This window comes from Macrobrachium nipponense, chromosome 10, assembly GCF_015104395.2.
Source record: "Macrobrachium nipponense isolate FS-2020 chromosome 10, ASM1510439v2, whole genome shotgun sequence".
Classification (NCBI taxonomy): domain Eukaryota; kingdom Metazoa; phylum Arthropoda; class Malacostraca; order Decapoda; family Palaemonidae; genus Macrobrachium; species Macrobrachium nipponense.
This window is the reverse complement of record NC_087204.1, coordinates 29445769-29472743: the sequence shown is the minus strand read 5'-3', so window position 1 is coordinate 29472743 and position 26975 is coordinate 29445769. Positions and strand designations below refer to the sequence as shown.

Here is a 26975-nt window from a genome sequence, read left to right as displayed (position 1 = left end):
TACCCACCATCCGAAGGTGTGATTCAGCTATATATATATCTGTCAGGTAAGTTTCATGAACAAAATGTTATTGTTATAATACAATTAAGTTTGTTCAACTTACCTGGCAGATATATATACTTAGAGTGCCCACCCTCCTCCCCTCAGGAGACAAGGGCCATGAATAAATATGAATAGAAAATGGGAATGGTTCCTGATATCCGCCGCCCGCAGCGGCGGAATGGGTACTACCACCTGACCGCCCCACTACGTGTGCCGCGAATTTTGAATTCTGTCGGACGTCAGAAAATACAGCTATATATATATCTGCCAGGTAAGTATGAACAAACTTAATTGTATTATAACAATAACATTTTATGTAGCCTAATAGGTTTGTAAAGATTTTGGGTAGATCTAGAGTACTAATCCGCCGGCAGCCTAGACTATCGCATTGCGGGTTTTTTTCTTATTGCAGTTTGTTTACCTCCTGAACAAGAATTTTAAGTAATAATTTATTTATTCGGACGACTGTAATTCAAACCTCCCGTGGGGCTAGTACTAAACACGGCGAAATACATTGGACTCCCCAATCCCTAGTGGATGTCGTTTCCGCGGTTAAGTTCCTTGCAGTCCATGCGGAGCTATTCTGTAGAATTACCAAGATTTTTATCCAATATACAAACTTATAATTATTTTTCCCAAGTATATGCATATTTTTCAGACTCTTGTTTTTGTCATTCTTGGAGTTCTGTAAGAAATTGTGGGTATAACCTTAGTTCAAATTCATAAATACTCAGATCTAAAACAAGACTATGGTAAATGTAAAGGAGATAGCCACAGGAAGATATCTTATTAATATAAATTTTTTTTTTACTAAAGAATATAGGAAAGGTTGTATATCATGCAATAATTATTAGATCATATGAAAAATCTACCTAAATGATAAGAAGTACGCTGTCTTTTGTTTAAACTTCTATTATATGTGGCAGAAGTGTTGGTGGCCACCATGTTTAGTACCATAGGGATGAAAATAAAAACATAAATGAAATATGGTAAATTTCTGAAATATATACCCTGTGCTGCATTACATACACCATTTTATAATCTTTTGTGTTAAGTATCTTCACGTGACCATCTCCTTTACATTTTCCAAAACCATTTCCTATCATTATAGAAGTACCATGAGAAATTTACATCCATCTATGTATCAGTTTTGGCCAATTATAGTTTATATGAATATGTTACTGATGATGAGAAAACCTCTTTCAATTACTTAATTACTAGTATGTATTCAAAGTCCCAAAATTATATTCAAAGGCTATGGAGAGATGATATAGGTTTGTTATCCCGAGGCTCTCCTGCCAGTTATGACACAGCATACTAGTTTAGGTTAGGATGCACCCGTGAATTTTTAATTATCTTTGGCACTTGAGGTCAGGTTAGGAAAGGTTAAGATAGATTATATCTCTTATAATTTGCCATGCCGTAGGTTCAGTTAAGCCATATTCCTGCAGTTGCCCTTTCCACTTGTGCACATATCATATTCTTTTTCAAGGGATTACTATTGTTGATTACACATACAAACCATTCAGTTTTCTAACAGCTTTTGATGTATTATTTTGTTTTGACCATTCTTATAGGTGTAATTAATTTCCTTTTTTTATCCCTTTCATAAACTATGGTTTCCAAATAGTATTTCTTATACGTGATTGTTAGATAAAGGGATAGAGGAAGTATAAAAATCATTTTCGTAACGGCAATAGTGATCAAAGGTGCATAAGACACAAGAAGTCAGAAAAATATGATTTTGTGTTTGATGAGGCAAACAATTTTTGTTACACTTTTGTATAAATTCATTAGATGTAGGCTAATGCGAAAAAAAAATATCTGTACTCATACAAATATACTTTGGAAACTATAGATGCACATTAATTACTCAAGATATGTAAACAGTTCTGCCTTATTTATATTGACGTCCACTGCAGGTGATCTGCGTCCAGGCTTATTGGCATCAAAACTAGTATGCTCATTTGTCATTAGATTAAATGAAAAGTTTTAGATGAATTATGCTTAGTTGGTGTTTGCTAAATTTGAACTAGGGAAAAGATCATTATCATTCTAATAATTACAAATAGTTATTAACTTTTAGCTGAATGTGGCCTTAGTTGGCACTGTTATCTCAAACTATTGAAATCTAATGATGCATGCTGACCTGTTTAGGATTAGACTGGGTCATTGGCAGCTAACAATTTCAAGTATCAGTGTAGACATTGGTTAGTTGTGAAAACAAAGTCTGTCTTAATAAAATGGAAAAAAGAAGGCAGGTGATCCATGCTGTCATCTTGCATGTTTTTTTAATCTTTGAAAAAAATTTTCAAATGAGTAGGAAATTAGTATACTTATATTGGGTCAAACTGTAAATTCTCCAACTGGAATGGTCTTTATCTACATCTTTTATATTTTATCCAGTGAGTTCTTTGGCATTGAATTATCTGAAATAACAATTTTCATTTAAATTTCTCTTAATAGTAAATGCAAGTTGACATTGACACACAGTACTTCACACATTAGCTGAGGCCTGTAATTTTTTCTTAAGGAACAATATTTTCACGTGAACAACACAGTAGTAAGTGTCTTGGTATTTGATGTGTTTAGTTAACATAATACTGTCTGTTACGTACGTCATTGCTAATAATTTTGCTGACCAACATAATCATTTACTACTGTGCAATAATAATAATACATAATTTAAAAGTGATCTGCATGGTTGACAAGATTTAGCTGAAGTTGGTGCTTCAAAAAGTCTCAAATCACCTGTGGATTATTTTATATATATTCAAAGGATTTTGTGGGAAATAATGGATTACATGAAGCAAATGGAACTAAACCGGTAAAAAATATGACCTAGTTATCTTGAATCATTTTTATTGTAATAATAATTTGTTACCAATTAATTTGCTTAAATTTTATTTTACCAACTATTTTCAGACAAGTGTTGGTGTGGGATTAATTTTTTTATTTCTTTAATTTTTAATTTTCCAGTATTGAAATGCCTCATCTATTTTGTAAAATATTAATTTTGTTGATTATTATACAGTAGAACCCCGACCTTGGTGTGCTAATCTGTTCCAGAAGAAGTGTTGAGATAGAGTCAGTCAAGATATGAATAAATTTTCTCCATTAAAAATAACAGAAAACGGATTAGTAATCGTTGTTGACCCCCCACCTGTTATTACCTTAACCATGCTTGTATACAAAAACTTTACACTTAAATTACAATTAGTAAATAAGTTCAGAGTTAAATAATCTATCATTTAGAACGTCCGGTTTTTTTTATTTTAAATTTATACTGTATAAAAAAAAACTTGCCTAATTCCAAGGTGGCCTTGGTAGTAGTATATCGTACTAGGTTACGGTATATACTTGTTACAAATAATAAAAAATCGAAAAAACAAGCCTAATTGTGTTCTTACCGTTTTCCTCGTCTGCTTGTCTGCAGTGGCTGTCTTTGGACCCATGATTGAATCAAAATACAGTACAGAAAGCCACAAGAACTAAGGAAATATCCTGTACAAGCGTGTACTTGCTCAAAACAATAGCAGCAGAGTGAGCTGGCTCTAAACACGTATACTAACGGCAACTGACTGAACACTTTTTTTTACAAAAATCATATGGTTCATCGGTCGTCGATTTCCTTGTTTTTTGTATGAGTTTCGATTAAAAATTTACTCAATTTCGCAAAAGATCCGATTACATATTACAATATGTCGAGGTCTAATATGGTTTAGGACTGGGGTTCCTCTGAATATGAAAATAATGTTACTTTACAGTATGCACAATAGTATGAGGAAGTCTATGTTATAGAGAAACCTTATGTTTCATGCCTAAACCATGGAAGGTTTTGCCACTACATTGATTTTATTGGCACACAGAAACTTTATTTTTCAATACAGCATTCAAAGCCTGAAGTCTTCCATTTAGTTGCTAAATTTAAAATAATTCTCAAAATACTATAACAATACTTTTTATGTGTAGAACACTTCTTAATACTATTAGATTTTTTGAAGCCACCATCCTTGCAGCTTGAGAACATTTTCGGGCTCATTTCTGTAACTTATGATAATGAATTTTTCCTTTCATTGGTTAGAATAGAATCCTTGTCGATAAATTTTAATTTTCCTTCAGTAGATGTAATCGAACCTACGAGATGGCTAACTGCAATAATTATGCCAATTGCTGTTGCGAGATGGGGACTTTCCAGACGTTCTCTGTCATGAGCAGTGCAGTTCTGGTAAGTTTAGTTCAACTGATTTAAGAATGCATATGAGATTGTTGGTGAAATATTTATTTACAGTGTAAATACTATAATAACTTTAATATTTAGTGATATTTACAGTTACATAACTCCCCCTCATTGCTGTAATTTTTATCCCAGTTGTACAAGCTCCCACATTTTCTTTACAGGATGTTTCTTTGAACATTATTTTAAATATGGAAGATATTAGCAGTGGATGTTTACCATCAACTCTGTAAAATCAGACTACTACTGTGTATGTAAAACAGACTACTACGGTGTAAAGCTTGTTTTTCATGCTGTATTGTGACATGAATTGGTTATCACAATTTTTTGCTTACTATATGACAGGTATGGTGGTTGGCTTCCTACTGACACTGAGCAGTTATGTGTTTCTAGTCAATCTTCTAGTTTTCTTTGTTTCTTCTTCGAAAGCAACGAAATTCAAGTCTGAGGCAAAGAAAAAACTAGAGGAAAACTTCAAAGAGGGTGAGTTCCTGTTAACAGATTTTTTGTGCATGAAGATGCATTTTGCACATTGAACGTAATTTGCATGAGGCAGAGGGCAAGGAATACTGCATGATTTATTGATAAAGCATCATTATTAAGTTTGTTTCTCCTGGATTTAAGGGAAGCACTAATGTCTTAATTTTCATTTATTTACAATATAATTTTCATGTACTATTAGCATGTCATTGAAAATCAAATTCAAGTGTGTTTTTATTTATACGGTTATTTCACAGAAACTGATTAATATCAAACAGTGATACATATCTGCATTTTCAAACTTTAGTGGAAGTGGAACAAACAGCATAGTGAACACTCACGTATGGAACGTAAAATGTGATTCTTGGATGTGCAGAGAAAGCGGTATCAAATAACTGTAATTTGCTTGCAGATAAATGGTTATCACACATTGTATTATAAGAATTTATTGCTTAATAATATTATTACTAAATTACTGTTATTTTAGATATCACTTCCTCCAAGATATTAAAGTATAAAATCATTCTGTACCTTTGACCAGATCTTTGCAGAAGATCCTGATAGCTTCATCATTATGCCAGTTATCCTTATTTGTCATTTAATTTCTCCCTTGGATTTCAAAAAGATTTTTCTTAAAAACTGTAGCTGTTAGACAGATGGTTGGAGCTCAGTTTTATGTGTATGTTGATTACTGAATGTTAATTGCAATGTTTGTTGATGTTGCTGGGGGGTTCATAATTTAGAGCCTGGATTATTAGTATAGTGTATTATAGTAATACAGTAATTCTATAGTCTTGCTGTTCACATAAATACTAAACGTTAGCACCCAGGCATCTCCACCATATTGTCATTTTTGTTTAAAGTCGATTAGAAAATTTTTTTTAACAGTTTTTATGGGTTAAGTGTGAATTTTTTTTATCTCTGGTAGTTTGTTGGTTACAGGAGTAGGGTTATCACCAAAATTTTACGCCAGGAATACACTAAGATATTGTAGACTTGCACAGTGAAATTGAAGTTAATGTGGTAATCATTACCTTTACATTACTATCACAGCATACTGTATGTTTGAAGTATTTATGTGTGCATTATTTAATAACCAGCACTGGAGATGTTTTGCAATTAAGAAGTAGGTGTACCCTGAGTATGATAAAAAAAAAAATTCAAGACCATTCATCATCTGGCCATGATAGTGCAGTAACTAGAGCATTAGGTATGGCCTTCAGGGATTAAAAAATCACAAATGCACATACCATGATGCTGTACTTGCCCTGAAAAACTGGGTTTAGTGCTACCATGTACGCATGGTAGCACTGTCATAATTGGCATATTGGTCATGTAAGGCCTCACTATTTGAAATATTTATTTCTATAGAGTTTATAGCTACTCAAGAAGTTTTGTTAGGCCAAGATAACATAAAGAAAAGTGGTAGTTATCCTTAATACTAACGAGTACCCTTGCCTTGTAGCACCTTGGCTTGGGTTCCCATGTAGGGCAGACACAAACAAGACAAATAGTAATGAAAGGTTAGTTATTCAATAGTAATGAAAGGTTAGGTATTCAACAGTAATGAAAGTTTAGTTTCAGGATAAGGAAACTTTACAGTATTTGAAACACCAGATTTTCAGTCATCATTATTAGTGTTTTTGTACTTTCATGGGCTAAGGCATGAATTAAGTCTTCTCCATTGTCTTCTGTCTTTAGCACGTTCTCCTTGAGTTCTTTATTGGTCTAGCTCTTTACCTAAGCTATTTTTCCTTGGTTGAATTTTCACTGCTTGAATTTTCTGTTTGCAACTTTTCTGACTCACTGGCCAACAGTAATGATGAAATATATACATCTCTCCCAATACATCTAAACAAGAAGGATTTGCATTTAGTTTATATACTGCAGATCAACTTTGTTTGTAAGAGGAAACTGAAAGGATATTCTATTTATTTTGCAGACTAAGTTTGTAAGATAGAACAAAAGTAGTATTCTATTTTCAGTTTCAGTTAGAGCACCCTGTTACCACCAACTGATTGGTTGGAGGTGATTAAAGTAAAGTAAAAAGTTCAGTTGTTAAGGCACTTTCTTATTACTCAATCTTGGAGGTAGATGGACCAGCAACACTGTATTACATGTTAGAATTATTTCAAAACTTCAAAATGCTGGATGGTTTGAAAAGTAAATTCAAGTGTTGCAATAAGAATCAAGAGATTTTGTTCTGATGAAGAGTGTGGTCTTAAATTTAAGGGTCAGTTTATATGGGATTTAAGCACAGTTTCTATAATGATGGAGTAAAGATGAGAATGTTCTTTTGAGTGTATATAATTCAGTCAGGTGTTTTTTTGTGCTAATCTTTAGGTGTCTCCGTTTTTTTATGAATGTTAGGTGGTTTGCAAGGTAAAATCTTTTATGTATGTGTATTTCCCTTATCATTAAACATAACTTCTATTCTTTGGTGCTTAAATTTGCTTTGCAGTTTACCCTCTTCTAATACACTCCGTAGTAATGCTAAAAAGCATCATTGTTATGTAATGCTAGTGCTCGTGGTAATTTCAGTTCTTTCAGGTGCTGGTGTGACAAGAAACGGACCTTATCCTTCAGTTTTCCATAGTTATGCAAGGCAAATTTTCGGTAAGGAGGCAGCTAAATTGTTGAAGCTACTGTATTGCTGCTGTATGTCATAGCTTGCAATGTAATGAGCTTTCATCTTGAAGCGTATCTGTAAATGTCAATAGCTTCTAAGGAATTACTAAACAGGCATTATTATGTATGCTGTACAGTACAGTACTTGGAGAATCTAGATTCTCTATGCAGTATTATCTTCCAACTTCTCTCACTGGTGTAATCATGTGTACTTTTCTTAAAGTTCTCAAGTTACTTAAAGTGATGCATGATACAGTAGCAATGATCTTGAGGGAATTTTGTTTTGCTTGCCTTCTGTTGCTAACTCAGGAATCTCACAGTTAAAGTTTTTTTATATTTCCCTCTGCCCTGCTGGAGGGTATACGATCTACAGTGTGCTTGAATTATGCATAATAAAGCATCTTGAAGGTGCTATGCATCTTTCCCTCTGGAACCCAGGTTGCATTATCAGCCTCTTTATGAATAGAACTTACCTGGCAGTTATATATATTATAACTATAGTCTCCATCGGTCCGGCAGATTTTTCAGAAAACTCGCGGCAACTGCCGAGTGGTAGGTGTTTTGGTTAGGTGGTTAACAACCCTTACAGGGTGGTACTTGGAACCATTCCCATTTTCTATTCCTCAGATCATCTCTGCCGGTTGGACTGTCAACATCGTTGCTAGTCCGCCGTCGGGTCGTTTTTCGCTCGCTTCCCTGTGTCGCTGTATTTTCTACGAATTGGTGACGTATTCTGTGGATGGCAATCGCTTTTTGGCTTGTGTTTATGATTATTCTTTTGATTGTTCTTTGATTTGCGATGTCTCAGAAACAGTTTCGAGTGTGTGTGAATGAGGAGTGTAAAGTGAGATTGCCGAAGGCTTCGGTGGATCCTCTCACTGTTTGTTTGGGGTGTAGGGGTTTTGAATGTGCATTGGATAAAAGATGTAAAGAGTGCGAGGTTTTTGGATGAAAAAACAATGGTTAGATATGAAACGCTACGTGCGTAGATTGGAGTTAGATAGTAAAGTCAGGAGGGCTTCTAAATCTAAATCTAGGTCTGGAAGTGATGTAGCGTAGACCTTTCTGTTCCCTCAACCCCTGTAGTAGTTGAACCTGTTCCTGAGGTAGTAGCTCCTTCTCCTGTAACAGAACCTGTAGCTGCTTTGGATAACCCTCAGTTTGTCAACGAGGCGGCTGAAGATTGCAAGTCCTCAAGGATCAACTTTGCAGCCTTTAAAAACAAGGGTAAGAGTGACGGTGAAATTAGTGATAGTGCTTGTGAAAGTGCAGTGGAGGTGGCGATGATCGATCCTGTCATGCCCCTAGGTCTAGGACCTCTACCAAGCTCCCCAGGACCAGGGGAGAAGTACGTCGTTATGACCGGGGTAAGGGGGTGAGAGGAACTGATCCTCGGTCAGCCCCGTCGCCTCAAGCAGTCCTGTTGCGTTTTCCCTGGCTGCTTATGACCGCCACAGAAAAGGCGTCGGAAGTGGTAGCGTCTTCGCCGAGCCCTCGCCTCGACGCAGATGCAGTATGAGGAGTCGAGACCGTCAAGAGGAGTTGGAAGCAGCGTCCTGATCAGACTCGTTATCGCTCGCCATCGAGTAGATGGAGTAGCCCGGAACCGTTTCCTTCTGACGACGACTTGGACGCCTCTCCTGTGAAAAAGGCGAGATCTAGAGAGGATGATTCTCCGCAGGACGCATGGAGGCAAGAGAGATCTCCTTTTCCTTCGGATTATGAGGAACGCTCTAGAGAACCGTCTCCGTCTTCCAGTATTTCTCGACACCTGTCCCCCTTCGAAACCGCAGACCCAGCAGCGGTAGCGAGATCTTTCATGACTGTCATGCAGGAGCAACTGACTTCGCTAGTGGAAGCCTTAGCGTCCTCCTCCCCAGTCGGCTAGACGTAAGGACGACAAGCTACGGTGAAGAGATCAAGGAGGAAAACTCTGGTAGAGTTTTCGACAGCTCGTAAGAAGGAGCGGGGTTCCGTAACTCGTCAGGATGTTGATCAGCACCGTTCGCACGATGTAAGAAAGTTACGGCTCTCTCCTCTCGCTAAACCTTCCGTCTCTCGGCACTGTGAGGGATCTGGCTCCGTTCAAGCTACTTCTCCCGAGTCGCGACGCCAGGTTAGGCCTAGTTCTCTCGCCCTCTCTTCTCCTTCTTCTAGACGCAGAGATACGGACTTGGTTGCTCGCACGACGACACCTTCAGGTCTCCTCTTCAGGGAGACGTCGGTTCGCGTTCCCGACAGTCGTTCAATCAACGAGACGACTTCAAAGTGGGACCCAGGAGTTATGCAGCGCTCACGGACAAGACGCATTCAGCGCTCGCGCACAGGACGCATCCAGCGCTCGCGCACAGGACGCATCCAGTCAGCATATCCAGGACGCATCCAGTTCTAGACGGCAGGACGCACCCAGCTATCGACGTCAGGACGCATTCCAGCCCGCGGTTGTCAGACGCTATATCTCTCGGCGAAAGCAAACTAACAGTTCTCTTCGGCAGGACGCATCCTGCTCTCAACGGAAGGACGCATCCACCTCCCGACATCGAGACACGTCTAGCGCTCGATATAAGGACGCAGCTAGTGATCAGCCTCAGGGTTTACCTACCTCTCGGCGCCAGGACACTTTGACTTCTTCACATAAGGACGCTTCCAGTTCACGACGACAGGATACTTCCGACGATCGGAAATTTTCCTCGGACGCAGTTGTTCATCGGGAAGAGTTTGATGAAGGTACACACTGCAATTTGGATAAACATAGAGCTTCCGAACTAGTTCCTTCTACCCACAGGGATAAAGAGATGGAAGGAAGTCTAGAGGTTAGAAAATATCGGAAGATGAGGATAAACCTTCTAATGCGGCTGCGGATTATAAAGTGCTTTCTTGCTCCCTACTTGAATTGTATGGAGAGGAGTTTAAACCAGCGGCTGCCCATTCTCCTCAGTCGCAGTTTGTGAGAAAAAAGTCGCAGAAACAGTCGTCCTTCATCAAGATGAAGTTGTCGATTTCGGCTAAGAAGTCTATGGCTAGAATCGGAGACTGGCTAAAAGAAAAAAGACAAGCAGTGAAGACTACCTTTTCTTTTCCTCCGACGAAGCTGGCGTCTAAGGCGGGAATGTGGTACGAGACTGGAGAAGCTCTTGGCCTGGGAGTACCTGCCTCCTCCCAGGGGGACTTCTCCGGGATTGTTGACTCTTCCAGGAGACATGCTCTCAATTCGGCTAAAGTGATGTGGTCCATGACGGAGTTAGACCACCTCATTAAAGGAATATTTCGTTCTTTCGAGGTATTCAGCTTTTTGGACTGGGCCCTTGGGGCTCTAGCCAGGAAAGCAGAACCCATACAGGCCACAGGAATGGAGGATTTGACTAGTATTATGGCCTGTATGGACAAAGCGTTGAGGGATGGAGCAAAACGAGATGGCTTCCTGTTTACAGCGGGGATTTGAAGAAGAGGGCGCTGTTGTGCTCCTTCGCGACCAAAGAGTTACGATCGCTCAGAAGCGGAACTTCTTTACGCTCCTCTCTCGGAACACCCTTTTCCTCAATCTCTGGTCAGGGATATTACCCATTCGCTAACGCAGAAAGCCACTCAGGACCTTCTGACTTGCTCCGTAAGGAAGGGCCTACCGGGGACTCAGGCTTTGGCAAAGAGGAGAAAAAGAAGGTCTTACAGCCCTTTCGAGGTAGGGCTACGACCAGGACAGACTTCAGAGGTAGAAGACAAGAGACAGGCGCAAGAACAAGCAGGAGATCGTTTAGATCCCGTGCTAGAAAGTGAGTCACAGGTCCTCCAGACAGCTGTAGAAGCAAGGCTGTCATACTTTTGGCAGGCCTGGAAGAAAAGGGGGGCGGACACCCTGGTCTCTCTCAGTCGTCAGGGAGGGTTACAAGATCCCTTCTTTTTGAAAAAGCCACCTCTTTCGAGAACACCAAGGGCCTTAGTGGCTCAGTACTCGGACGCCACGAAAGAAACAAGCGGGCTCTCCTAGATCTAGTAGACCAGATGCTGGGAAAGGGAGCCATAGAACCTGTTCTGGAACTAGAATCCCCAGGCTTTTACAATCGCCTGTTTCTAGTACCCAAGAATCCGGGGGGATGGAGACCCGTACTAGATGTCAGCGCACTGAACGTCTTTGTAGAGAAGACCAAATTTACTATGGAGACGACTCAGTCGGTGCTGGCAGCAGTCCGTCCAGGGGACTGGATGGTGTCTCTGGACTTGCAAGACGCCTATTTTCATATCATCCCCATCCACCCGAATTCAAGAAAATTTTTAAGATTCGTGATTCAGGACAGGTGTTTCCAGTTCAGAGCCCTATGTTTCGGCCTCAGCACAGCCCCTCAAGTCTTCACAAGGGTAAATGTCGAACGTGGCTGCTTGGCTTCATCAAGAAGGGATAGAGTATCACTATACCTGGACTGGCTGATAAGATCTCGATCGAAGAGCAAGTGTCTGGAGGACTTGCACAAGACGTTTCTCATGACCCAAGAACTGGGTCTTATCATAAAACAAAGAGAAGTCCCAGATGGAACCGAGTCAGACTATTCTCTATTTGGGGATAGTTTCTGGACTCAGCTCTTTTTCGGGCTTTTCCTTCTCAAGAGAGGCAGAACAAGTGCCTCGAAAAAAATGCAGCAATTCCAGGGAGAGAGAAGTGCTTGGCGAGGGATTGGATGAGTTTTGCTGGGCACCCTCTCCTCGCTCGAGCAGTTTGTCTCCCTGGGAAGGTTGCACCTCAGACCGTTGCAACACTTCCTCTCAAGAGTCTGGGACAGGAAGAATCAGGAGGACTCATTTTCCTTTCCCATTCCAGCAAACGTCAAAAGACAGTTGAGTTGGTGGCTGGATCCCGCAAAATTGAGAGGGAAGGAATATTCCCTATTCAAGAAGAACCCAGACCTAGTGTTGTTCTCAGACGCTTCGGAGTCAGGTTTTGGGGAGCAACACTGGGGAACAAGGAAGCATCGGGCTCTTGGGAAGTGCAGCAGAAAGGATGGCACATCAACAAGAAAGAATTGATGGCCATTCTGTTAGGTTTTAAAAGCCTTCAAAGAAGTGGTCTCGGGGAAGGTAGTAGAGGTCAACTCGGACAACACCCACAGCCCTGGCGTACATAAGAAAGCAAGGAGGAAACGCATTCTCTGTCCCTATACGAAGCAGCAAGGGAACTCCTTCTATGGGCGAAGGAGAATGGAATAAATCTGTTAACGAGATTTGTACAGGGGACAGAAGAATGTGAGGGCAGACATGCTCAGCAGAAAAGGGCAAGTTCTTCCAACAGAGTGGAACCCTCAATCTTCAGGGTTTGCCAGGAAAACTGTGGAAGTTATGGGGGAGGCCATTGATAGATCTCTTCGCTTCCCAACAAGGAACAAGAGAATACCCAACTATGCTCCTTGGTTCCGGACAAGGAAGCAATAGCAGTGGACGCTTTCTTGATGGGACTGGACAGGGATAGACACTTATGCGTTTCCCCCGTTCAAGATCATCAATCTGGTCATCAAGAAATTCGCCCTTCTCGAGACAGGAAGAATGACCCTGATAGCTCCATTCTGGCCAGCACAAGAGAGTGGTTCACAGAGGTAGTGGAGATGCTAGTGGACTTTTCCAAGAAGCCTTCCTCCAAGTCCAAAGCTTCTCAGACAGCCCCACTTCGAGAGGTATCATCAAAACCCCCTTGCTCTACAACTGACTGCATTCAGACTATCGAGAAAGCTTGTCAGAGCGAGAGGCTTTTCTGCGCAAGCTGCAAGAGCAATCGCAAGAGCGAGGAGGGTATCTTCTCAGAGAGTCTACCAATCGAAGTGGGAGGTGTTTGTTCCGACACGGCATACAAACCTTCGGTCCTTTTACAATAGGAAGGTACTAGCGGCAGCTGGATAGGTCGTAAGCTTTCGAACAAGGGGTTCGGTAGTTAACTGCTTGTCCGGACAGGCACGCGCGCTGCGCGACTGGTAGGTAAACAAATCACTTTTGCTTTGGCTTGCCTGCTGCGTGTGGACGTGTATCATCGCTCTCTGCCCGCTTCATCGTCGTTGCTTTCGCATGATTGTGTTTTTCTTTTCTATGTATCTAGTGAAACTGAATTGTAAGTACAATCATTTCATTGAATTCAATTGTGAATTAAAGGATCTTGTTTCACAACGCCCTCCGATACCCGAGTGCCGGGACTGAAGGGCGTAATTGCGGGAATTCATTTTCCAGAATGATCCTCGTATTATGTATGCTCGGTGCCGAGGGCGGGATGCGCTCGCTCCGAGCGTATATTGGGTTGGAAATGTGTAGATGAAAATCGTAAGTAAGTGCTCTTTCATTTATATTTTTTTGACCTGTATGCCCGTTGCCGAACGAATGCGCTCGGCACGGAAACTCATTCAGTATGAAAGTGGAATCGCAAGTACAGTATTCGTTTTCATTTTCATATATTATATTTTATTGTAGCAATACTCATTTTGGATCAGTTTCCGAGCTTACCCGGAGATTGATCCTTCCCCCTTTTTATTTTGAATGAAGTGAAATCGCAAGTGCAGTTCTTTTTCATTTTCATTTTTTTATTGAGATTGCATTGTTGACTGGGATCAATGTTCCGCTATTCACGGGAATTGATCCTTCCCCTTTTATTTGTATGAAGTGAATCGCAAGCGCAGTAGTCTTTTCATTTTATATATTTGTTGATTGCATCAATTCATTATGGATCAAGGGTTTCCAGAAACCTTGATCCATAAAGGTAAGGAATAAAACCTTTCACCCTTGCGCTCGGTACCGAGGGCGCAAATGCGCTCGTCCGAGTTCTTATTCATTGTGAAGTGAATCGTTTTGCAAGATGCTTTTTTCATTTTGTTCTTATTATTGATTGCATCACAAGATTATTTGCGGTTTCAAGTTCTCCGCTCAGTCAGGGAAAATTGATCCTTATGCCTTGTATTCATGCCCCGATGGCACGATTGCTCTAGGGCTCTTATATTGTTGTTGGGTATATGGGTTACTGTGCGGGGGTGGGGAACGAGACCCCCCCCACCCCCCCCCGCTCAGTTCCACAGATGGCTCTTCCCCTTGGGCGGGGGAGGTTATCGGCGTTCTTCTCCTCGCCCGATCCGTCAGAGCGCGGGGGAGGGCGCTCGGTGCCCGATGTACAATTGTATTAGGGGTCTTCCACTCGTTCGGGAGGGATCAAACCCCCGCACGAGGGGATTTCCCCCCCATTAATCGATACTACTATTATTTCCGCAGGTGCTACTGCCACGAGCGTGGACCTTGGTGAGTGTGGGCGTCCTTCCATTTGCAGGGCGTGCTGGTGTCCAGGGGCTGCGGTTCTATGTCTGGGCCTATTGCGGTCACCCATGCAGTGGTGACCACGCAACCAGGTGACGACGTCCCTCCTCACCTGGTATACTCGCCTCACGTGGTAACAGTCTTGCCTACAGCCGCTGTGAAATGCCGTTCGCCGTACCGAGAGGGGGCGTGCCGCCGCCGCTCGTGGTTGCCGCGCTGCAGCGACCACACTTCCGCTGCCCTAGAAACTCCGCCCCTGAACCTGCCGCTGGGTACCAGGATGTTGCTGGCTGCTGCTCCACTTCCTGTGTTTCCGGTGCTGCCTGCCGTACCTGCCGATTCTTTGGGCTGACTGTCCATGCAGTTGCTGCGCTGGCTGTCCACCCTGCCGTTGCTGCGTGGCTGTTCCTGCCGTGCTGCGCTGGCTGTCCCTACCGATGCTGTGCTGGCCGTGCCTGCTGTTCCTGGGATGCCCATACCTGCTGATGTCGTCCCTGTTCGTGGTGGTACTACCCAGACTTTGGTCTGTCTGTACAGGTGCGTCCGGGCCCTGTGGCTTCGGCTACAGCAGCCCCGGCTCCGCCTGGATAGCAGATCTTACGTCTGTCCTGAGCTGACGAAGAAGAGGAGGAAGGTGTCGTGGTCGTCGTCTTCATCTTCTTCATCGTCGTCGGGCCGCCGCCTCTCCCCTTCGACTTCTAAGGCTTTACAGCCGAGGAAGAAGAAGGTCGCCTCCTCCTCCTAAGAAGCTTCCTCGGGAGCTTCTCGGGACCCGTCTCACCTCGGTGGGAGCGGGAGGGTTCCTTCCGCTGGATCCTCCTGCTCCTTCGGGAGCGGGGCCCGTCTCTTCTTCCGCAAGGAAGAAGACTACGGGACCAGAGGAGGGGTACCGGCTAACACCGGTACTTCCTCGCCTGGTGTCAGTGGTTCCTGCCACTGCATCAGGGTCCGTCTCGGCCTCTCGTTCGCGGGAAGTACCGAGTGTACGGTCGCCTACCAGCGACCGTGCAGCCAGGAACCAGACCTCTGAGGTCCCCGCTCAGCGTCAGGTTCACGGCACGGCGGAAGACTGGTGACAGCCGCTCATACGACTCTCACCAGACCAGCTCACTCTCGCGGTGAAACAGCTGGCTACCCGGGGACGTGACGGTCCACGACGACCACGGGCTGAGGCTGGGAACGAGGTCCTCCCGTTCGCCGGCACCAGCCACGGCTGTACCAGCGAACTGACGCACCGTGAGGATACGCACCGATCTCACCGTGACAGTGGAGCTCGCCGGTCGCCTGACCGTCGCTCTCACAGAGAGCGATCGGGTACGGCGACCAGCACCAGCTCCTCTGACACACGAGACCGGGGCCGCTGTTCTCGGTCCAGCCGTTCTCCACAGCGAGACGGCTCGACTAGGTCTGCAGCTCGATCGCCACCGCGGGTTGACGATCGCCTGCAGCCCTCCAGCCTGCTGGTCTGCCAGCGAGCAACGAGGGAGCGTCAGGTCTGCCTCTCCCGTACCTTCAACCTCCTCGGGTTACACCGGGAGGAGCGAGGTATTGGGGAGTGATCGTGAGGGGTGCGCCCCTCATGATGCCCCAACCACAACGCCCTACGTGCCAGGCACGGTTCTTGGACCGGCCAGGACGTATGAGCAAGTGGATGGGGAAGACCGAGAGGGCTGTCGCTGTTCCCCCTTCTTGGGAGGAAGGTTCTCGGAATATGCTCTTGTTCGAAGGGCTTAACGGTCCCACTCTGCAAGATGCTGTGACTTCCGAGATCCAGAGGAACTTTGCCGAGGTTACGGCGCTGATTCGTCAGCACAATGACCTCGGGGAAGGATCGCCGCTCCACCAGCAGAGCCACGTCTCGGCTCGAGTCGTTTTGGGGCACCGAGAGGGAACCCAAATCGACGGTGGGTCTGCCGCGATCGGAGCTTGCCGACTGTGTTGAACCAGGTAGTCTCTCGTCTCCGGACAAGAAGGCTCTCTCAGTTCTGGACGGTCGAACAAGCCACTTCACCTCCTCTACTGCGACAGAGGCGTTTATACGTGTCTTCGGACACCGTATTTAAATACCCCTTCGGTCCTCCTGAGGTTTCGACCTCGACGAGGACTGGAATGAGTCGGAGCGGTATCGGCTCTCTCCTGTCAGGTGTCGATCAGCCCCACCCAGACGACGTTCACAGTGGCGGCAGACACGTACCTACAGTATGAGTTCGTAACCCTCCTCGGGAAACAAGAGTTTTCTCCTGACGATACGTTTTCCCAGGCTCTGAGAGGCCATCGCCGTAAGGCGATGGCTGCTCCTTTTCTTCTCCAACTGCTAGATCCGCTGGGAAGGCGAGCCAGTATCCAATTCCTCCCCCATTCCCTCTCTTACGGCTACGAGGGAAAGGGGAGGGATCCTACAGAGATTTCTCTGTAAGATCCCACGTTAGGGGCTGCGCTACCGGGGGGACCTTCGGGTCCTACCTGACGTAAGCCCCGGTCATTGAGGAGGGATCCTGCCCCTTTCTCGATTTCTACGGGAATCGAGAGGACCACCAGCCGATATCGTCTGACGAATTCGGGGGGGGTTTCGCAGAGTGCTTAGAATTCTACGGAATTTCTAGCGCACTCAGAGTGTTCGAGTTTTTTATGATCTCCAAACACTTAGGCGAGACCACGGTCCAAAGTGAGCGAGAATCCCCGATAATTGTTACACGATAATCGGGAACCTCGCTTATGCTCGAATTCCTGCAATTTCTAGCATTTGGAAGAAGACCGCTGCTGCAAAGAAGAGTATCTCACAGTAGGCGCTTAACCTGGAATAGAGAAGAACGGACGGGAACTTACAGTTTGGCTTGAACTATCGTCTTCGGTATTCTGTTCACCATTGAAGCTTTCCTTTGGGAAAGACTTCTCCTTCACTCTCTTGACTAGAGAACGAAGGCGGTCGATCTCCAATCCTTATTCTCTTTCCTCGAGGGGAAAGAATTTAGGATGGAGGTCGTGGTACAGAACCTACAAATATACTACGTATATTACCCTCGCGACATGATTCTTTAACAGTTGAATTGTCCGTGGGGTAGGCGCATACCGTAGTTAACTCTACGGTTTGTGACCGAGACGAATTGTATCTTAATGAACTGCAACTCGGGGTTGCCTGCAACCTCCCAGCAGTTATCAGTTTCGATTTAGATACTTGGTATTGTCATGACAACACCAAATCAGCTTTTGTATTTACCGAAATTCGTTTCGGTTAAATATAATTGCTCGAGCGTATTCTTTATGCTCGATGGTTCTAGCCGAACGCATTCCTTCGTGGAATAATGGATTACCTGGCAACTCAGGATGACGAGTCACCGAGAGCTACTGCGTATTGAACTGCCTGATAGCGGCTCAGTATCAGCTAGGTCTCGGAGATGCACGGTCGGATACGTCTCTCTCTCCCCTGGTTGGATTGACTACCGAACCGTATCTCTGCCCAACAATCATGGACTTAGGTCTCTGATTAACGGGGATTCTCGCAATAATGAAGGACCATCTACTGCTGTGACGCTCGATTTCATCGCCTTCGACATTGCGAGAATTTTCTACAGAGATATCCTCTTGGACTCTTTCATCTTTCTGTTTACCGCACGGTAACAGAAGTCTGTACTAGTCAACGCTGCATCGCACTGCGATAATGCGAATGATTTTTGCAGACATCTGAGTTGTCTTCAAAAAATATCTCGTATTCGTAGGTGTGCAATTTCATTGCTCGCCCCGAATTAAACAGATATGTCAGAAGACATCGCCTACTCTCCGACCTGACAGCTCTACCTCCAAATGTTCAGCCCATGAGAAGCAGTTCTTCAGGCAGTAGTTCCCACCTGTCTTCATTACTGGAAGCGCTCCGCTTTTATTGCAACTACGATCCTCACCGGACAGCAATCAATAGCGGTTAGCGTTCTCAGTCTTTGTAGTACAGGTTCAGAATCTTGAGAATCCTTCTCTCGGTTCAGCTGGGAAGACGTAGGTTGCATTTTCTGTACACCTTCGTCTTCAACGTCACATAGTGTTGTTTCTCCTTACCCGAGAATCAACTATACTATGAGATATCTTGCCATCAAGGACCTCGGTCTCTAGAAGGCAATTGACTTTCGCCTGTTGGGCACATGCCTTAAGAGAGTCATCACCTTGCCTTCTGGCATCGGTGACGAACAAAATTATTTGTTTAGTCTCTTGGCATAACCCTGTTAAGGCGAAGGTCACGTGACTTGCTCGGGTGCTTGGACAACTTGCCTCCTACCGAACGCAGTCAGCAGGCAGCTGTCAGAGAGACCAAGTCTGTTACGAACTTCGCTGTGGACTTAGTTCGGTTGTTCCATAACAATCTTTTCTTCGTCCTAACGGCTTGTCACAGTACCCATACCATCGACACCCACCATTGAGTGTCGGTGTCCTATCCACTACCGAGAACAACAACTTCGCTGCAGACGGATAGACCAGTATGGGTACAGGACATCACCGAAGTCGAGAAGAGGGATAAGCTCATACGACAATTCCCTTCTTTCCTCTGAGGTATGTGCATGACTTTGCCTGCGAAGTCAAGCATCCAGGGGATGGGGATCCGTGACGCTCGATTTCATACCGAACTTCGTAGCGAAGACTCAGAACCCTTCGGTCCCTGACGATTGGTTCGAGTCGTTCACAATCCCCTCCCTAATGGACTTCACCGCCTTCGATGCGAAGGAGATGCTGCTTTGTCCTGTGAAAGCGCGACCGCGCTTTCTGAAGAAACTCGACATCCCAGGCGGAGTGTTGAAGACTCTTTCGTCAGCACCAAGACGACCTAGAAGTACACTCCCTCGAGTTACACAAGAACTTCTCCGTGGCGCAGGTACTGAAGGCAGGGGTCTGGTACAACCAGACCACTGGCACCTCCTTCTACCTTTTGGATATTTGCCCACAGGTTCCTTGGATCGTTTTCCTTAGGACCCGTGGTGGCTGCTCAACACGTTGTCTAGCTAACCCAAGACCCTAGCAGGCTGAAACAGCATCGAGTCCTGGTGTGACTGTAAGAATAGATAAGTGAATGAGAGAGTGACTGGCTTCTCTTCTATCTTTTTTCTACCCCTCTACCTGTGGGTAGAGGGATACGGTCATCACCTTGCTGGATAAGGACGAGATGCCGGTGAGCTACTCGACAGAGCCCCATCCTATCCCTTTTCACTAGGGATGGGAGCGAATATCCACCACTTCCTCCTACAGGGGGGGGAAGTGGATGCAACAAGAGACAAACCATAACGTTGTTGCCTCTTGCAAATAGGAAACTTGTTCTTGTTTGCTGGTACGAAGAGATACGCTTGCCTCTCTCTTAGTACTTGGTCCAGAGGTCTGACATTGATCCTGCGGTGCACACCCCGATCAATCGGACAGAGGCTGGATCCCTCCTCGCTCTTACGACCAGGGAGGCTTCCAAGGTTGGGCGAACACCAGTCTGTTCACAAAAGACTCAGATTCCACCCACCAAGAAGTGAGTCTTCCTATTGTTAAAAGGACCGAAGGTTTGTATGCCGTGTCGGAAACAAATGACAATTTGTCCAAAATTGCATTTTCCTAACTATACAAACCTGAGGTCCTTTTAACACATCAGCCCCACCTCATGCCACCCCTCACTCTGCAGTTTTGCTTGGGCCAAAAGCAAAACTGATTTGTTTACCTACCAGTCGCGCGCGCGCGCCTGTCGGACAAGCAGTTAACTACCGAACCCCTTGTTCGAAAGCTTACGACCTATCCAGCTGCCGCTAGTACCTTCCTATTGTAAAAGGACCTCAGGTTTGTATAGTTAGGAAAAATGCAATTTTGGACAAATTGTCATTTCGATCTTGGTGTAAACGAAACAAAGTGTCCTCAACCACTACCTCTGTGAGCCAGATTGCTGATTTTCTGCTGTTCCTTAGACAAGAATCTAAGCTGGCCGTATCCACTATAAAAGGATATAGAAGCATGCTTTCAGCAGTATTTAGGCATAGAGGCATGGAGTCATGTCAAAATACGGACTTGAAGGATCTCTTGAAGTCGTTGGAAACGACTAAGCACACGATAAGACCCCCGCGGCTTGGATTTGGATGTGGTTTTGAAATTTTATGCGGCAGGAAGTTCGAACCCATCTCGCAAGCGCCCTTAGAGATTAACTAAGAAAACGTTATTTCATGGCTCTCGCCACAGCAAAAAGGGTCAGCGAGATTCAAGCGATGGGGAAGCAGGTAGGCTTCAGTCAAGACGGAGCAGTTTGTTCTTTAAGGCTCGACTTCCTCGCTAAGAATGAGAACCCATCCAAACCCTGGCCGAGGACGTTTGAGGTCCCTAACCTCACAAACTTAGTGGGTCAAGAGGAGGAGAGACTCCTCTGCCCAGTTAGAGCTCTCAGGGCATATTTGTCACGAACAAAAAATTTAAGAGGATCATCCAGTGCATTATGGTGTTCCGTTAAGGATCCTCAAAGGCCCCTCTCGAAGAATGCATTGTCATTCTTCTTGAGGGAGACAATTAGAGAAGCTCTATCTTTATGTGAGGAGGAGAACTTCGGTCTCTTAAAAGTGAAGGCCCACGAAGTGAGGGCGATTTCAACGTCATTGGCATATCAGAAGAATATGTCAGTTAGACAAATTATGGACTCGACGTTTTGGAGGAGCAACTCTGTTTTCGCTTCTCATTACCTCAGAGAGGTAAGAGTAGATTATGAGAAGTGCTACTCTCTGGGCCCATACGTAGCTACGTCTTCGTTATTGGGCGAAGGAGTTACTACCTCCCCTCAACCTTAACTTTTAGTATGATATACCTTTTATTTGAGGTTTGTGTTTTTATGGTTGTCTGAGGAGTGGTCTGGTTGGTTGGGGTCAGCACCCTCAGTCTAGCTAGATAGGTAGATATCTAGTATGCAAGGTTAGGTTGGGGTTTTGGGTTGAGTAAGGTTGCAGATAATTGAAGGGGAATAGGTAGTGCAGAAGTCTAGTTCAACGTTGTTGGTCTCGCCCCGTTTGACAGACTCGATTGAGTAGTTTCAGCATAACAGGTCTCATCCTGGCTGGCGCTCCTAAGGGCGGGAAAGCGACTCAAGAGGCAGGAACCTTTGAAGTCAGCTACCTTAGCAGGTAAGGAATCAAGGTTATTACCTACAACCTTTTTAATTGTTTCCTAAAACGATGTTGGCTGTCTTTCACCCACCTCCAAATGTGTGAATCAGCTATATATATATAACTGCCAGGTAAGTTCTATTCATAAAAATGAAGTATTTATGATAAAACAAAGTTTTATGAATACTTACCTGGCAGTTATATATATTTTTTTTAAGGCCCACCCCACCTCCCTCAGGAGACAGGTTGGGCAAGAGATGATCTGAGGAATAGAAAATGGGAATGGTTCCAAGTACCACCCTGTAAGGGTTGTTAACCACCTAAACAAACACCTACCACTCTGCGGTTGCTGCGAGTTTTGAAAAATCTGCCAGACCGATGGAGACTATAGCTATATATATATATATATAACTGCCAGGTAAGTATTCATAAAACTTTGTTTTATCATAAATACTTCATTTTTCTTCCATTCTCTTTTATCATTTTCCAATAAGCTGTCCAACTTCTCAAACTTTGTCTTGCTCAAATATTTGCCCTATAAAATCAGAGCATTTCATACAGGTCCTTGAGTCTAGAAATGTAACTCATTGATTTGTTTAAGCTAGTTAATGAATTACAAAATGTTGGGTAATTTGATACATAGATGCAAACCATATTTTTCATACTGTAAAGGGCTAGAATAATATTTATATATTGCTGCTTTGTAGATAGTTTTAGCCTTTCAGCTAGTGTTATTTAGATGTATGGTAGTATGTAATTGGCATTATTGTCCTTCAAGTCTTTTCATACTTCCTGCTAATGTTTGTTGCTAATTACTGGTGTTTCTTTACTCAACTTTGCAGGTTTTTGTATGTGTATATTGATGTTATAATTTCATGTGTGCTGTATTTACAATTAGCATCTTTAATTTTGTTTTCCATTTTGTCACTTTTACTTTCCATGCATGCTAATGTGTGATGTAGCCATTGCCTTACAAGGTTCATGTATTTTGCTTTCAGATATAGAATGTGGTTTAAGTTTCATACCATTTGTAAAGGGGCGTTACCTTCTATATATAATCTTTCCCTGATTATAGGTGCCGCATTTTAGGTGGCTGTGAAAGTGGAAAGATTTGTGTTGAATGTTTTCTTTGCATATTCCAAAAATTATAGCATGTGTCAATCCTTGAGCGAGTTAATTTTAGGGTTTTTTCCTTCAAAGTTCCTTTAAAACCCAAAGAATTGTTTTTATGAGAAGGATCACTCAATGTCAGTGTCTTGCTATATGCATCTATGTATTGTGTGTTCGTCTTGGTCTCCTTCCTCTTAGTTATCTGATTCTGATTTTACCTTGCTACAGTTTCCTGTACGCATTTAAAACTTAAGGATACAGGTGACCTGTTGTGTCAAGAACCATATTTTGATGGTATTGTTGAGTTCCCTTGTAACAACAATCATCATAAAAGTTTATGTTTAGAGAAATTACTTCCATAAACTGGATCTGACCCTGATTGCCTTCTGGTTTAGAGCTAATGATATTTAAGCCATGAAGACATTCCATTATGTATTTTGTTGATTGTTTGATGGGGATTGGTGTATTTTGATATGGAATACATATAGGTTTTTGTTTAATTTCAAGCTACTACAGAGCCAGTCGTGAATCCATTTTAAATGCATGAAGTTGTGAAGTTGTTTGATATTGTGTGGTGCCATCACTATTAAAATTAACCTCTACCTGTTTATTGTAGAGTATTTATGAAATTAGGATATTCAACTACAAAACAGTACATTGGTATAAATAACTTAACTGCACAAGCATTTATGTATGTCCCATTACTCATACATAATATAGTCTAGAATCTTATGCTTTCATGTTTATTAAGTGTTCTGTATCAATACAGATGTACATGTATTTAGAAAACATAACAGAAGCTTGACCTTTGAAGCAGGATTGAATGAGTATCATGCATTGCTCTAACCCAACTTGTTGGACTTGACCAGGATGCCATAAATAATCCTTAACTGTTTATCTAATTTGCTCTCTTCCCCCTTGCATAGCAGTCTTTTTGAAAAATACTTGCCCCGCATTTAGGATGAAATCTTTTCTTTTTGAAAAATGTTTGCCCCGCATTTAGGGTGAAATCTTTAGTTTAACTCCATGTGGGGCTAGAAATCAGTTGTTTCGTTAAATACTTTATGGTAATCATATAGGTCTAATGAATGAAAACTACTTATTTTTTATAGTATGTAGATGAATGTAGTTAGATGGGATGAGGCTAAGAACTGGGTATCTAGTGTTCTTTTTTGAGGGTAAAGGCTGGAGGCCAAAGAATTGGAGTGTCTTATTTTTTCATTGTCCATATTTGAAAAAGGTAAGCATTGAGTTTGGTTCATATTTTATTTGGATTAACTTAAACCCATCTGACTAATGTTTCTGTAACATAGCCATTCGTGTTAATGTTTGGCTAGTCCATTAGCTTTTTAGAGACACTGGTGAGATGTCAAACTAAAAAGGGTTCAAAGGTTGTTTGATAACTTGATGTCTTTATGCAAAAGATCATTATAAGTAGTATTTACTGCACTGTAATGGGAATTTTATAGGAAATTTTTTCAGGTACAAGAGCACGCGTTTGGTTTACCCTTATTTCTTTGTTACAGAGAAAAGTTCTGTATAAAAATGATTTACTTTTGTAAAACTTTATTCACTTAACCTTAATTCTGTTAGTAAAATATGTTCAACTCGATCCTTTTTACCAGGGGGCGAACGTAACTGGGTTCAAGTCCTCTGTAATGGTGGCGTTGCTTCAATAATGGCCTGGTTCTCATCATGGATTGTGGGGTTTTTGTGGAAGAAAATCCCATTGACATGGTGTACAACCTACCACTTGTTGTTTTTCCTTGGCTAAGCATTGCTGTCCTAGGTACTCAATTTTTTTAAGCTAATACCGTTTGCAAGTTGTCTTGTTTTTTGGAGAACTACCTCGATGAAAAAGAGCAGATATCTAGATTTAATTACAGACTACATTATGAGGTACAAGATCAATTTCAGATGCAAAGGAGCTTGATTATTTTACCAATTTGATAATAGAGATGGTTTGCTAAAGTTTAATGAAATTTATTATTACAAAATGTTTTCAAGCTAGGTAAAAACTAATTCCTCAAGAATATCATAGATCTTGCAAATTTCATAGTAAAAAATGAATTATTTCAAATTATTATTCAGCAGCTCTTATGTTCCTCTTAGATATATACTGAATATGTCTCAATTCATCATTCTCTTCAGAATGATTTCTGTTTATTAGTGATATTCATTTTATATTTGATGTGACCCATAACATTTTTTTTTCCCATGTACAATAGGTGCACTGGCTTGTTGCAATGGTGATACTTGGGCCTCAGAATTTGGTACTGTACTTAGTACAGGAGATCCAATTCTTATTACCTCCTTGCAGCCAGTCCCTCGAGGTACATTGTGATACTTTTTCTGTTTGATTTAGATAATATTGCCAACTTTGTTGTGATAATGTGGTCATTGTGGTATCTTGATGCTGAAGGAAAATGACATAAATGTTGTAAATTTTTTGTTCCAAGAAAGATGATGTTACTCCGGTATTTCTGTATAGCAGGAAAATTAGTTTAAAAACTCATTTTGTCCTGTAAAGTTGGTTTACATGTATCCAAGTTTTACAATTTTTTTCTTTTTTTTCTCTTTTTCTTTTATTTATAGAAAATAGAAAACTTATAGAAATGAAACATTTATAAATTGATGTTGATACAAGCAATCTTTTCCAGGTACTAATGGTGGAGTGACAGTGATAGGTCTGTTGGTCAGTTTCATTGGTGGCCTTTTGATTGGTATTGGACATTACTTAACACTCTTGATGTTTGTATCCACTCCTGTCCTGATTAGCGCACCTCCACAGTGGCCAATAGTCTTTGTTGGTGCACTTGGTGGATTGTTAGGAAGCTTGATCGATTCCGTGATTGGTGCTACTATGCAGTATTCAGGTTAGTGAATGAATGGTGTATAGAATCTTTTGAGCCCTTTTAATGTTTTTCTGTTGCTTCAAAAGATCTCAAGACATTAACATCTGAGACTGTAAAATACATCTCTTGTAACATCTTAAAGCAGTATGACCCTACAGGTATTTTTATATTCTACTCTTTAAATATGTATAATTTAATTGCGATTTTTTATATTGTAATCTTAAGTACGTACATGTAATGCAGTTTTTTTCATAATTTGGAGTTCTGGGGTGTCAGGCTTTTTCATGTGTAATATATTTTTATGTTTAAGGTAAACTATGTGTACATGTGTGTACTTGGTGAAATTTTTGTATACCAGCCCCTCAGATAGTAAAAGACTTGAGAGCCAATAATATACAACTTTTGAAGTAGATTGTTCTTGCTTTATATATTAAGTCCATTAGTGTCTCTTGCAGTATTTCAAAACTTGATTCACTATTGGAAGCTTACGTTTTACAAGGCATGGACTCAGAAGGCAGAATTGGGGTTCCCCGTGGAGCGGCCTGGGGATGGAATCATACCTATCTGTGGTTCATATATTCTGGATAACCATGCTGTTAATCTCATCAGCTCCCTTTTAACTGCAATAATTCTACCAAGAGTAGCTGGCAATAATGCCTTTTTCAGTCCAAAGATGTAGGCTATAATGGTCCATGTAGGGCCATGGATTTTTCAGCGAGTCCACTTATATTAAAGATATTGGGAACGATGGTACTGGCTGCTGGTTGCCATGTGTAAGCATGTTTGGCACACCAAATATTTTGGTGGCATGATGGATTTTCATAAAGTGGCACGGCAGCCAGGTGTTTCCTCAGGTCACCCATCTGAACCTAATTGCTCAACTAAATTAGGGTTGCTTTTGGTACTGTGATGGTCAAATGAGATTTCCTGAGGCTTTCAGGGGGGTCTTGAAAGAAATATCGGATAAAATAATGTTATATTGCCGGTGTTTTCAGAAATTTCATGAATTTGTTGTAGAATAGAGTTTGGCTGTACATTTTACATCAAATTTGACACAAAACGCAGCTATTGCTCATTCTGCTTTGTGATAACTAAATAGTGGCATTATTAGACTTAATATACAATTACTAGTGCTAATTTACCCTCTTGTAGTGACAGGACTATATTATTTGTTTATTTTTTTGTCAGAGATCATAAGTATTTAATAAGTAGAGTTGTTGTTGTTGTTGTTGAGTGTATAAATGGTTAACCATTGTTATT

The 26975-nt window shown here is 42.5% G+C and overlaps 1 protein-coding gene across 1 annotated transcript; it reads left to right on the top strand.

The window, feature by feature from the left end:
• Positions 1-4617: 4617 nt before the first annotated feature.
• Positions 4618-26303, top strand: LOC135223941 (transmembrane protein 19-like). The gene is given in 6 exon segments (XM_064262861.1): positions 4618-4762; positions 24486-24545; positions 24548-24649; positions 25089-25193; positions 25521-25736; positions 26215-26303. Coding segments are annotated over 6 exon segments (717 nt in total).
• Positions 26304-26975: the final 672 nt, after the last annotated feature.